At 48.2% G+C, this 14,484-nt stretch overlaps 1 protein-coding gene across 1 annotated transcript in view; it reads right to left on the bottom strand.

The window, feature by feature from the left end:
- The window catches only part of IPO13 (importin 13), a 651,059-nt gene that overhangs the window by 91,397 nt on the left and 545,178 nt on the right, over positions 1-14,484 (bottom strand). Inside the window, exon 16 of the mRNA XM_078661811.1 lies at positions 10,770-10,836. Coding sequence (XP_078517937.1) covers positions 10,770-10,836 — 67 coding nt within the window. The remainder of the gene's footprint in view (positions 1-10,769; positions 10,837-14,484) is intronic.

Below are 14,484 nucleotides of genomic sequence, written 5' to 3'. Positions count from 1 at the left end.
TGTATGTGCAGGAAAATTGTACTCCTCATCCTGCTCCCCTTCATCCCCATCAGAGTATGTGGGTGAAGGTGTTGCACTCCTCCTAGGCTGTGGAAGAATCTGTTCAACCAGCATTGGTGTTTCTGGTGCAGGCTTCTTGCGTTTTAGAGGAATTGTAAACGACTCCAAAGGCTGTGAAGTTATTTTCCTCTTGTAGAGCGTGAGCTTCCCGGTGTTGGCATCGATGAAATGCTTCGACCGTTCTTCGATTAAAGGATGTCGATGACTCAAAGTCCCATCGGGGTGAGTTGACTTCGACACAGTGTCCTTGGGCACCGACCGCGGTGCAAAGGCCTTCGGCGCCACCTTAGGCGGTAACGTGTAGAGGATCGGTGTCGAGGCGGTCGTCGGTGGGTCAGCCGGCTTCGGTGCGGAAGGAGTCTTCGGTTCCGATGCCAAAGCCTTGTCCTTAAGTCGCTTAAGGGAGTCCGAGACCTGCTTCGTAAAGGAAGCGGATGGTTTCGTCGACCCGACCGATGCCCTCGTCCGCCACCAGGGGAAGACCCGAGCGTCGATGACTTCCGTTTGTCTGGTCGAGGCGCAGGAGCACCCTTGACCGGTGCGCTTCGATCACTGTCCACGGCCGCAGACGTCGACGCCGACGGCTTCGGATCGGCAGGTTTTCCTTTTGGTGTCATGACCCCAGACCTCGGCTCTGCGCCCTTGACTGATTTTGCCTCGACGGGCCCCTTGGTCTTCGGCTCGACAGACTTCCCCGATGGAGGCTCGACAGCCTTCTTGGATTTTGGCTCGACCGCCTTGGTGGACACCGGCTCGACAGCCTTCTTCGAGCTTGGCTCCTTGACCACCTTCGGCACCTTTGCCTGGTCGACAGCTTTCATGGTCTTGGAGGCCTCCGAAGACGACGGCGTCGATGCTGGAGCAGACGTCTCCGGTTTCGATGGCGTCTCGGCCATCTTCTTTTGCGTCGATACCGAGGGTTTCAGTTTCGGTTTCGATTGTGATAATGGCGGCTCCGCGGAGGTGTCCTTAGCCGGGCCGGAAGGCTGGGCCGTGGATCGAGGTGCAAGGTCGTGGGTAAGGCCGTGTGGCGATCCCGTGACCTGAGCCTTTGTAAGAGTACGAACGGGGCATAGCTCTTCCTCCGAGCTATCTTCCGTGGCCCCATATGCTTCTTCGTCGTTCCCTACCTTCTCGACGATTTCCTCTATTTCCTGGCTTCGGACGTCCGCTCCGTAGTCGGACTCGACCTCCACCGGTGTAGGTGAAATCTGCAGGTGACGCACTTGCTCGTCTGATGCGGGGTCGTCGAAGATGTCTACCGGTGCCGGAGCCGATCGCTGGGCCTCGAGGCGCGCCACGCGCCGAAGCTTGATCGTCTTCTTCGATCGAAATTTTGAACAGGCCATACAGCTGGCCTCGTCGTGGTCCGGCGACAGGCACTTGTTGCACACAGGATGGACGTCGATGTGCGGGTACTTCGATCCGCACACGGGACACTTCTTGAACGGGCTCCGTTCCATGCCGTCGTCTAAGGTCTTGCTGCGTCGACTGGGCCGCGATCACCGAAGAGTCACACGACCCCCCGGATATCCAATTCAACGAGTTGGAAGAAATACGGGACCGAACGCGAACAATACCGACGGTGCAAAGAAGTCCTTTTGGCCTTTCAAAAGTTCTATTACGATTCCGAACAGGAGACGTCGAAATCACATCCGAACCCAATGGTGGAAAAAAACAATCTGGGGATGGAGTCGATGCCCATGCACACTGTAGTCCAGGGGAGGAGCCACCTATCTCGTGATACTTCGAAGACTCTTCCAGGACAACAATGTGCAATCATCCGGACCCAACACTAGGCGGCGATCTATGCTATAGATATGAATTTAGCAGCCCACATGCCTCGAACATATCGTTACCGAAGGTAAGTAACTTGTGCATCTGAAAGAAACAGGTTAGTATTAGATTCCTTAACTCAGAATAGATACCCCAGCAATACCAACCCCGGTGGTGGGTCTGCGAACCAATGATCACACCAGAAAGTCCTGGAGGACGGAACGGCCAAAGAAGCCATCCCTCCGGACTTGGCTGTCCAGGCAGTAGTGTCTTGCAAACGTGTGCAGCGAGGCCCCGTAGCTGCCTGACAAATGTCCTGCAAGGGGACTCCCTGGCCCAGGGCAGTAGTAACCGCCGTGGCCAGAGTGGAATGGGCCCTCAGCCCAACAGGAGGCTCCTTTTTAGCCAAAGAGTAGCATGCCTTGATGTACAACACAACCCACCAAGAGATGGTCTGTTTGTGCACCGCCTGCCCCTTCTTAGCGCCCACGTAACCAACCAAGAGTTGGTCATCCACCCGGAACTGGCGTGTGCGGTCTAGATAGAATGACAGCACACTTTTTGGGTCCAGACGATGGAGCCGCTCTTCCTCTTTAGAGGGATGCGGAGGCAGAAAGAAGGTGGGCAATGTGATGGACTGCCCGATGTGGAAGGCTGTGACTACCTTGGGCAGGAAAGAGGGTCTTGTCCGCAACATAACCGTGCCGGATGGACAGAAAGGAAAGGAGGTTTAGAGGAAAGGGCCTGGAGCTCACTCACTCTCCTGGCAGAGGTGATGGCAACCAGGAAAGCAGTCTTCAGAGTAAGAAGGCAAAGACGACAGTTAAGAAGTGGCTCAAAGGGAGCGCACATCAGGTAAGTAAAAACCAGATTCAAGTCCCACTGGGGCATCACGAAAGGAACAGGGGGAAACATATGAGTGATGACCTTCAAAAATCTGTTAACAATTGGGGACTTGAACAAAGAAGGCTGATCAGGCGGAAAGGGCAGAAAGGTAGCCCTTGATAGTGCCCAGAGCAGAGCCCTGCTGGGCAAGAGAAAGAAGGAAGAGGAGAACCTCTGAAAGAGGGGCAGAAAGGGGATCCACAGCCTTTGCTGTGCACCATGCCACAAACTTGTTCCACCTGCAGGCGTATACTGATTTTGTGGAGGGACGCCTGGCTGCCAGAATTACGTCACAGACTTCAGGAGGCAAGTCAAATGGCCTCAACTGTCGCCGATCAATCTCCAAGCATGAAGGTGGAGACTGGACAAGTTCGGGTGGAGGACAGTCCCCTGCTGCTGCGACATAAGGTCCTCCTGAAGAGGCAAACGAATCGGGGGATCGACCGACATGCTGAGTAGCTCGGGATACCAGTATCTTCGTGCCCAGTCCGGAGCCACAAGAATGACTTGGGCCCGGTCGCGCTTGATCTTCTTCAGCACTCTGGGCAGAAGTGGTATAGGCGGAAAGGCGTACAACAGACTGCAACTCCACTTGCGACGAAAAGCTTCTCCGAGCGAGTGCCGCCTTGGAAATTCCAACACGCAGAACTGATGACATTGCGCATTCTCTTCTGTGCGAATAGATCTAACTAAGGCTCTCCCCACTGCTGAAAGAGGCCTTGCGCCACATCCGAGTTCAGACGCCATTCGTGATCCATCATGCACCGACGGCTGAGTTTGTCCGCCCTGGCGTTCAGAGAGTCTGCCAGGTGTTGGACCACCAGGGTCACGTCCTGATGTTCCAGCCACTGCCAGAGGCGCAGAGCCTCCTGGTATAGGGTCCACGACCCCACCCTGTTTGTTGCAGTACTACATGGCGGTGGTGTTGTCCGTGAACACATGCACTACACTCCCCCGGACAGAGGGGAGGAATGCCTTCAGTGCAAGCCGGATCACCCGCAGCTCCAGAAGGTTGATCTCCGCCTCTCCCATGTGGCCGCCCCAGCCCTGGAAGGACGCGTCCGCCACAACTACATGCTCCGGTTGGGGTAGGGAGAGGGATCTGCCGCTGACCCAATCGCGGTCCGTGAGCCACCACTGTAACTGTCTCGCAGTGCCCTCCGAGATCAGGACGTGGTCGGACAGGTTGCCCTGATGCTAGGCCCACTGAAACTTCAGGTCCCACAGCAGAGCCCGCATCCGCCACCGGGTGTGATGCACCAGAAGGATGCAGGAGGCCATCAGTCCCAGAAGACGCAGCGTCAACCTGACCGAGACTCGGGATAAAGGTTGAAAGATCGGAATCCGAGCCTGAATATCCCGAACCCGCTGCTCGGGAGGATAAACCCGAAACTGTGCCGAGTCCAGAACCGCTCCGATGAAGAGGAGCTTCTGAGAGGGGCACAGGTGTGACTTCGGCACATTGATAGAGAACCCCAGCAGGTGCAGGAGGTTGTCCGTAGTCTGGAGGTGGCTGACGACTGTCTGGGGCGAGCCCGCCTTCAACAACCAGTCGTCGAGGTAGGGGAAGACTGAAACCCCTAACCTGCGCAGATGAGCTGCGACCACCGCCATTACTTTCGTGAACATCCGTGGGGCGCTGGTAAGGCGAAGGTGAGCACGGTAAACAGAAAGTGCTCGTGGCCTACCGTGAACCGCAGGTAGCACCGGTGGCCCGGCAGGACGGGGATATGAAAATAAGCGTCCTGCAAGTCCAACGCTAACATCCAGTCTCCTGGGTCCAGGGCAGCTAAGACCTGAGCCAGTGTCAGCATCTTGAACTTCTCCTTCCGGAGCAAGCTGTTGACGTTCCTTAGATCCAAGATAGGGCGGAGGCCCCCTTTGCCCTTCTTGGGTACCAGAAAGTAGTGGGAGTAACAACCACACCCTACTTCTGGCCCAGGAACGCGCATGATGGCCCCCTTGGCCAAGAGGGCCGTAACTTCCTCTTGCAGAAGTTGCAAGTGATCCCCCGACACGCGGTGGTACTGCGGTGGCATGGCTGTAGGGGTCGCCTCGAAGGGGAGGGAGTAGCCCCTTCGGACAATTTGTAGCACCCACCTGTCCGATGTGACCGTGCGCCAGTGGAGGTGGTGATGGCGAACCCTGCCCCCCACCAGCGTCACATGGGCCTGAAAACTCGGAAGGTTTTGAGGCGGATGCTGCAGGGGCTGGTGTGGACTATAGCTTAAACCCGATCCTCATCTGCCTCAATACTGTTTATACAGTGGGCTGGCTTGCTGTTGGGAGTCTAGAATTTGTAGTCTGCCTCGAAAGGAGAATCCCCTTGAAAATCATCATAATTTTCAGTATTGCTGATAGTCCCACTGTTGAGTTTGTGGTCCAAGCAACCTTGCTGATCCCTTACTCTACAAAAACCCTCAATAGCCTAATCCATTTTCTCCCCAAAGGGGCACTATTCATTGAACGGGTGATCATTCAAAGTGACTTCACATCTTGAGAAAGTCATGAGTTCCTTAGCAAAGCTTTGAAGGGATGGATATAGACGTTCCCATGGCTTGTTCCGAAGACTTTGCAATACCCGACTGGCTCACTTGTTTTGTGGCTGTCTGGTCACCCTTAAACTCTGTGAAGAGGGGTTGGAGGTGCTCTGGAACGTTTGAGACAGGGTTAGCATAAAGCCCTATTAGACATGTCTCATTGAGGGATTTCCGAGCCATGCTTCCAGCCCAAAAAGATCTTTTTGGGCAAACTGCTCTATTACTTTAATCACTCTGTCTGAGGGTGTAGTGGAAAAGGAGAGTTTGGAAAAGTAGGAAGCTTGAACAAGGCTTTCCAGAAACTGGTGCATTGATAAGAAGGCCGGGAGGCCAGAAGCCGTCCTGTATCTTTCGGACACCACCCTATTGATGGAGGGAGAAGATATGGGCTTCTCCCACACAGCCAGAATGGGCTCAGTAAGAGTTCATTAGGGGCAATAAGGGCTCTGCAGTGTGAGCCGTATGGGGTAATACCTCAGTTAATCAGTTAGCTTTGGTTTCTGTGGAAAGGAGTTGGAGATCAACTGTGGTAAGAGTGAACCTCTGATGTGCAAAGCCAGTTAGGGGGTATAGTTCCCACTCGAGAGCAGTGTCAAGGCCACTTGCATTTCTAAGTGCAGTGAAGTCTGTGTTTATAGTAAAAGACTGTATGTCACCATCATCCCGGGCTGGAATGGGTTCCTCGAAGGGGTCAGAGTCGTCAAAGATGTAGCGATCCTCCTCTATAAACACTGTGCCCCTCTTTTTGGCCTATGGGTAGGACAGTAAATTCCATAGTGGCAATAGATTCGGTGCAGAGCCCTTGTCTGATGGAGCCTGCTGTGGCACCAGTGACATCGAATGTGACGCCAAAGGTGTTGGTTGTGGTAAACGCTGACATGACTAAGATGGTGTAGAGCTTGCAGGAATGCTCAGGGGTGACGGCGCTGGCTGTTTCACTGGCCCCGAGATGGAGGCTGTCGTCAGAGTGGGTGTTGGAACCACAGTTATTCAAGGCAGCGAGAGGAGAGGCGAGAAGGGAGTTGACAGGTCGCCGGCGTTGCACCCAAGGCGTAACCCACAGGTCCTATGTGCCTGAAGGCACTCCAGAGGGGACCATGGCTCTGTGAAACATATCAAACATTGCATTAAAAAATAAGGCAAGGTCTGTTCCAGGGGCCGGGACTTCAGGATATTGCTGGCCTAAGCTGGGGCCTGGGTGACAGCGCCACAGGAGGTAGCGGATCTCGGATCTGCGCGGAGTTGTAAGGAGCAGCTGGTGTCTGATCCTCTGGGGGGTGATCAACAAGCTCTGGTTCAGACGAGTCCAGAGGAGCAGAGAAGTGTCTTGTCGATTTACCATTCAAAAAGCAGCATCACTCTTACTCGTAGCATCACTTCTTGTGTTTTCTGTAGAATGATTTGGATGACAGCAACGACTCTGGAGATGTTACTCATCCTTGGTCGTAACTTCTGCTTAGCTTGATGGTCGGCTCAAGCCCCCACCATGAAGTGCTTGGCTTCCCGTTCCTTTATGGCCTTGGCACATCGTGATCCTATCAGAAACATCAGAGACAGTTGTTCTGTAGGTTTGTGATGGACATTTATCTATTTCAGTCCCTACATGATTTGAAGCCTGAACGTTTCGGGGTGACATCGCTGTACTGCACCATAATGTATTTACTTAAATAGATAAACATGTTGTTTGGAGATTTCCTTAGGAGAGTAAAGCCCTGGATTTGTGTCAATGGTGCAGAAAAAAGAGAACTAACATGAGGACACAGGTGGGGGAGTGGGGTGCTTTATAGCTACGGTCACACAGGGGCGTCACTTCCGGTGCCAAAGTGTAGCCAGCGCCCCCTACAAGCATAGACAGCTACTGAAAAGTTGCCAGATTCAGTCTTACACCTGCAATATTGAAAATGTGAGGAATATGCAGAAAGACTCATCCATCAGAAGCTCACGTTTGCATAAAACCATTTGCTGAAATGGCTTTTTAATACATTGTGAAATAAGGTTGCAACAAGCTGCATATTTCCTGACAAGGAGAAAGAAGATGAATCAGAGTAAGCGGGCTCTGTATATACTATACCAAATTGATATAGTATAGTGTGCACAGAGTCCAGTGGAACCCCAAAGGTAGGCAGAGGTAAAAGTAGCTAGCACCTTACCCTCTATTGTAGTAGTGTGGGAGAGCAGTAAGCTTAATCAGAGGGTAGTGTAAAGCATTTGTTGTACACACTCAAGCAGCAAATGATGTTACACACTCAAAGACTGAACTCAGACCAATTTGCTTGTATAAAAAAATATTATTTAGTTCTATTTATTTTGTAGAACCAAGCAAGCCTGGTACAGGTAAGTGTAAATGGTACTTTTCAAGGCAGGTTAAACAATGCAAGCAAGCTGATTGAAAATGTATTTAATACAGATTTGTAAATACTCTCAACACAGTGGAAATTACTGTTCGATTACTTTTCAGAATACTTTATGGATTACTTTTTCTACTCAGTGAGATTTGCCTAGATATCACACTGAGACATTTCCTAGAGAAAAGGTAAGTAAGTAAAGCAGTCGGGTTGCAGTGGTAGTTCTACGCATCGAGTTTCTTTGTCCTCAGCAGGCTCAGAGTCTGTCTCGTCTCATGCACCTGTACCCTCACCACTGGTATAGTGCACCCAGCTAGAGGGGTGGCTGACCATTGCCAGGGCAGTGGGTTGTAGGCATGGCACGCATGGATGTATGTATGCCATGTCGAATCTACACTTAGTTCTGCACCAAAACACGCAGCCTGTAATGGCAGTGTTTGTGTCAAGGTACAGGGCCCCAAGGGTGGCACAATAAGTGCTGCAACCCTTAGAGGCCTTCCCTGGCCACAGTGCTCTTGATACCCCTGGTACCTTTTACAAAGGACTGACATGTGGCCAGAGAGGTGCCAATTGGGGGTTCAAGGTACAGTTGTGGGAAAGAAAACAGGCCCTGGAAACCTGATTGGCAGGGTCCCAGGGCACATCAAGTCAACGTGCATCAGTGGTCTTGCAAAAAAAAGGGGGGGGGGTTACTGCAACAGAAACCCAGCTTCCTACAGAGATACATGCTTTTAAGTAGATTGTAAAGGTAAAGAATAATTCTACTAATTTCTTTTGAGCATCAATTGCTGCAGAGTAAGCCATGTATGTGTCAATTTATACAAATGACTTGGAAAAGTAGGGTTGGTCTCTAGGCAAGTGACATGGTGAATGAGTTTGTTCACAACCTAGTGGCAAATGCTTAGCCACTTCCTAACATACAATCAATAGAATTTTGAAGCAGCCACTGGGATATCAGGGTTTTCAAGCCAAAGACCTTAGTGAGGAAAGATCTGTTTCTTAAGAACTAAGAACTCAAGTAAGTTAATGGAAGAATCCTCCAACCTTGCCTCATCACATCCTGGATTTGAAGAATTTAAAGGGTAAAAAAAAAAACGATAACAATAAAAGACTACAAATAAGACCTTCAGCAATTGGACGTCAGGCTGGCAAAGAGGAATGTCAACAAGAAAAATACCTGATTCTTCTAAAATGGGTACCTCTTATTGAATATTCCTGATATGAACCATTCCCACAGCAGCATCACACCAGAAGGCGTACTCTGCGCCGAAACGCGAGAAGATTCACTATTCTGCCACTTTGGTTTTTAACTGTGATTCCATTTATGTCAACCATGTGTAAAACAATTAAGATCATGATGCTTTTAAAATGCGAATAAATTTGTGTTTTTAACTTATAATTGTTATTATGTCAATAGGACATTGAATAACTGATATTAAATCTTTGCATTTCTTATACTCTGGTTGTTACGCTGCGTTTATTATTGTTAGGATTTCAAGGCTTGGACGATATAGAAGACCTTGACATGTGTTTTTGTACTCAGGTTTCCCCTTGTGTCCTTTTCACATGGTCCCTACCGCATAAATCCTCTTGCCTGCAGATACTTTTTAGACGCTCCCTTGTACACGTAAAGAGACGCGTCGGAACGGAGCCATTGCTTGGCTTACTGTTCTGGTACCACGTCCTCTTCGTACTTCCTGGTTTCGAGAGGCTCCTTCCCGCGGAGTTCGCTGCTGTGCTCCTGTCGCCTCTCGGCTTTTATAAAACCTACCCTACTTCATTAGTTGTTGTGCCATCTTCCTGATATCGGGTAGTTTCCCGTATTTTCCGTCTTACTTCCAGCCCTTAGAGTGACACTCCGTTCCCGTAGGGAACCTTTTGCCCCGCCTTTGAAACTCAAATCCATTTGGAGAGATTTATCTCCTGCCTGTGACTCGGGCTGTTTCTGTTTACCGTTTGCTGTGGATTCCGCTGGGCCGGTCGGTCATTCCTGGACTTTTCTTAATTTGTTAGAAGCCCTGCTCCAGACGGGCAGTCTGGGGCTCATCCTTCCTTTTTACCCTGCTGAGAGAGAGCGCTCCGCTTGGGATCGTTTCCCAGGCCGCGTGCCTCTCCTCTTGAGTGTGTTGCTGCTCCGCTATTTGTCTCCCGAGAGAGCCGGCCAGTGCACCTCAAGTCCTTCCCCTTTTATATTTTTGTATGTCTGGTGAGTGTGTGTGTCATTTCATGAGTCCTGCTCTTTTAGACCTGGCATCATACTTCCCAGGCCTTACTCTTCAGCAAGGACCCAGTTCAAGACAGCCCGTGGACTTTCCTGGGGTAAGCCACCTTTTTTGTATAAAAACACATGTCAATGTATTAAAAGGTCGTCCTTTGGATAGTGTTTAGTGTGTTATTGCATGTCCTGTTTTCTTACAGCCCTGACTACACTAACCAGATCTGCACCCGCCCTGTTGCTTAACCCCTCGTATGGGGAGAGTGGTGGACACTCCTTGGGTTTCCCCCCATACTTTTAGTGAACAGTTGTCAGGAGTGTGTTAACTGTTGCATTCTTGGCTCTGTTTTCTGGAGGTGTTGGGAATTCCTCTTCGTTCCCGTGGAATCTGGCTTGTATCCTTTGAACCTTGACAATTATTATCACATACAGAAATCATACTGATATAATTAAGTTACCTAGGAATTTATTTTTCATTGTGTATTACCCTGTCCTAGGAATTGTACTAGCAATTTGTCAGGGGGTCCTTGTTACTCACATGACAGAGAAGATGGTCAGAAGCTAATACTAAATATCTTTCCAATGCTTGTAAACCCAAGGGAGGAAAAGGAAACATTTCGGGAAGTTTGGAACAAAGAGCTTCCTCTGAGTCATAAAATGTCAACTCAATGGCACCTTTGACTTTAATACAGTCACATTTAAGGACGACTCAATGGCCACAATGACTTTAATGGGGTAACATTATCTAGGTTAACTTGGTGTTTTCATTGACTACTGAGTGGCGATATCAGCTCAATTTAATAATCCCACTGATTAAATAGAGTCACATTTGTATATTGAGGACTCTATAAGACTTTATATTGAAAGTTGACTCTGTTAATCATTACAAACACAGTTGCCAGAAACGGTTTAATCTCATTTTACTAGCACACTTGTTTCCATACTCACCACACTGAAAGACGCCCTTGATGTCCAGACTGTTCGAGAGAAACAAGTCGGGCTTCCTTTTGAGGGCCTGCAAAGTACATGGACAAGGTAAATAAGAGCAAGTTTGACATTACAGAATCTTGGAGCAGCCACCAGGCTTCCCGGCTTTAGCCTAACATCCTCTCTAACAAACTTACCTGTGGTTCAGGACAAGACAAACCCATCTCCCACAGCCATGTCTACAACAACGGCAAAGAGCACAGCTTAAGCACTGTTCCTAAGTTTTAAGTCAATCTAAAATCTTTAAAAAGAGGAGACCTGAAGATACTGCTTACATAAATATATCCAACAGAGCAAGTCTCCCTACTGTGTGATAAACTCATCTCTCTATTTAGCAAAGGATGATATGAGGTAAAGAACTTTCAACAAAGAATTAAGCCAAATGTTCTTCCAAAGCCACGGCTCGTGTAGGATGCAGAAATAGGAGACAACAATGGTTCCCGACACATCAATTCATCAGCTTAGCATTTTACACAAAAACGAAAAAGATAACTCTTTGTCTCCATCTGTCCTCTCTCATTCTCAAAATACTGGATATACCTCTTAAAATGCTTTATGATATTTGTGCCACAACCTAAGTCATAGGCTGTCACGTACAATAACAAAGTTTGTTCATAGAATTCTAGTTCTCCTGAGTCCCCATTAGGGTTTTTTGTCCTGAAGGTTTTTGCATGTCGCTACACCTCTTCACGATTGAACATCCCTGACCTATACCTCAAGCTTTCTTCCAAGCTGCACTTAAATCTCAATATCAGAGGTGCTTGCAGCTTCTCCGTAATTCGCTGTGGCTAACTGTCGATAATCGAACAAAACTAAAGGATACAAATATTCAGATGTCTGCAGGACTCTTTGTCGATAGCGCTTTGCATTTATCTCATACGAACGAAGACAGAACAGACTGTGTGCTGAGATTCATTCTATTCAAACAGAGGTCTCCAGTTTCTCACTGCAATACAGCTTGTCAGGCAACAGTCTCTGAGTGCTGGGTAGCAGATGACGTGGAATGCCAAAACTGACATCTTAATGTAAGGAAACATCCAGGCTCTTATTTGTTACAATGCTCAACGTCTCATTTAAAATGCACATGAACAGAGCACTGACTCTACAATTAAGTACTGGAACCATTTACCTCTGCACCCTGTCACTTGTATTATAGTTAGGGGCATCCCATATTCAGATAATACATTTAGAAACATTGCCTTACTCCTCTAAAAGAGGTGGGGGCTGATATACCTCTAGTACGCACCATGGTGTCTCTTCCCCTTATTCTCTGTTCTTTCCACTTAATTGCAGGAGTTGTGTGCAAGGTTGTTTCTCACACAAAGCAAAAATCCATTTCCAAACTGACCATTATAAAGTTTGGTTACCACCACAGCTATCCCTATAGTCACTTTAGTACACAGATCCCCTTAGCAGACAGCATTTACGACTGGGACCACACAAGCACCATGACAGGCGTTAATGCATTTATAACTCCAAGCCCCCTGAGTGCCACACTTCTCCCATTGCAGAAAATGTTTCTCAAAGAAACCTAGGCTATATCTAGACTGGAGTTGTGCAGAGGACAAAAGACTTTTCAAGCAGCTTCAGCCATGGAATTCAACAAACTCTAGCAGTCAACTGCTAGAGTTCATCTGCTCATCTGCTCTTTACTCACATGAAAGGGATGCCAACGAGTAAATGGGAGTTAGTCAATGTTTAACATGGGAAAGTGGAAACTCTCTCATAATTAAAATTATGAAACAATCTCCCACACAGTAGATTACTATACACAGAAAACATTGGTCCGTGCATGATGGACACAGAGTAAATAAATCCCAACAACAGTCACCATCAAGATACGCCACACATTAAAATAGGATACCACAAAGATCATCTCATGTCGATCTAACAAAGCACAGACAATATATCAATGACTATCACGTCCTTCCTAAAGCTGGAGCCAACAGATACACAAATTAACTGAAGGTCAAAACCAACTTAAACACATTACATGCGAGATCTCACACACACACACACATCACAATATGGATATCTTACAGTCGTCCAACACATCACCCCTTCAACTGTAAAATCTCCTGCGACGCTGCACAAACACAAAATAACATAGAAGATATGGTATCTCTCACACACAGACCACCCCCCAACACAAAGCAAATCACACCACATTCACAAACTACCTCATATCTCCAAGCAATTGATATCCCATCGACATAAGCATTCCGATGTAAATGTAAACCAATCCAGCCATACCGCCACCAGGCTAAAGTCACACTCTTGCTGGTCCCACTCCATCAAACATGAACGCTTATGGACGGCCTCCAATAGACATCAATGCCCCTTCTCCACATCGCACAATCACAAGTCTTCGAGATGAAACAAAATTCAACACCTAAACCACGTGATCACATGACGCTTCATGCACCAATTTGCAAGGAAGCTTTGTAACCTGGAAACAGGTCATAGAAGGCAAGCTAATAGCATTAGTATGCTCTATACATTCTGATCACAAACCATTCAGACCTTAATCCAGTAGAGAAGACAGATCAGCTGCCTAGTCCTCTTCCCACCAAGCGTTACACCAGAGTGGAGATGACTGATAGTATATACACTCCTCTGCAGCAGGGAAAACAGAATGCTTGCGCAGGATCGGTCTGGTACAGATAACAGGTCTGTACACCCAAATAAAAGTGTCCTCTATTGGTCAATTAAATGGCTTAAAAAAATGACCTATGTTTACAAATTGGGGCAGTTCTGAACTTTTAAAGACATACTGTGTAACTAATTTGAAAGGTATGGAAGACTGCAAGGATTTGAGCTTGCCACCGGCAATGTTTGTTTTAAAATCAGGGAAATCAACAGTAAAACTTAGCTCAGCAGACCAAAAAACAGGCCCACAAACAGCCATGAAAATAGGCCCACACACTGTTCTTTAAGACCAGCCAGTGGCCACTACATGATTGACCTACAGGCCAGTAGGACCCTGTGCTTGGGACATTGACCACTGGACAAATAAGGGCAGAGTGGCACTCACAATGGAAGAGGCCTCATTGGTCCTGGCAGTGGAAGGGGTACCATGACGACTCCCCCTGTACTCCAGTATGTGTTTGAGGACCCAACAAGTGCACCCCAGGACACAATCCAATAGAAGGTCAGAAGCCAAATATTGACCTATTACTGGTGCTGTTCACCCTTTCATTATGGGCTCTGTAATCCCACATTGTGGGGGGAAGAGGGGAGACGTAATTTGTATGTTGCACACACCCATGCGCATGAGATAAATAACCACTGGCCTGTCCACCAGGGATGATGGGCAGGCCCCTTCCAGACACCTACCAGCCTGATTTTAATACAACACAGAAATATCAAACAACAAAGTGATAGACCAACACCCTGAGATAACAAACAACTATGACCTTTTTCTTCTCATCCTACTTGTCCTCTCTGCAGCTCTCAGCAGAGTTCACTACTAAACATCCCAAAAAACAGAGCACGTTTCAAAGGCACTGTGCCACTATAGTGCGATTCATATCTGAAGAACAGAGCTCAGCTAGTCCTTATAGGACCAAACAGATTGGAACCCATCAAAGTAAGCTACGCACCCTCATAGGATCTATCCTTTCTGTATGTGGACCTCCTTGGAGTCCTACTCACAGATCTGGACATATTCATCCCC

This window comes from Lissotriton helveticus, chromosome 1_1 (assembly GCF_964261635.1).
Source record: "Lissotriton helveticus chromosome 1_1, aLisHel1.1, whole genome shotgun sequence".
Taxonomy (NCBI): Eukaryota; Metazoa; Chordata; class Amphibia; order Caudata; family Salamandridae; genus Lissotriton; species Lissotriton helveticus.
The sequence above is the reverse complement of the archived record's forward strand: the minus strand, read 5'-3'. Positions and strand labels throughout refer to the sequence as shown.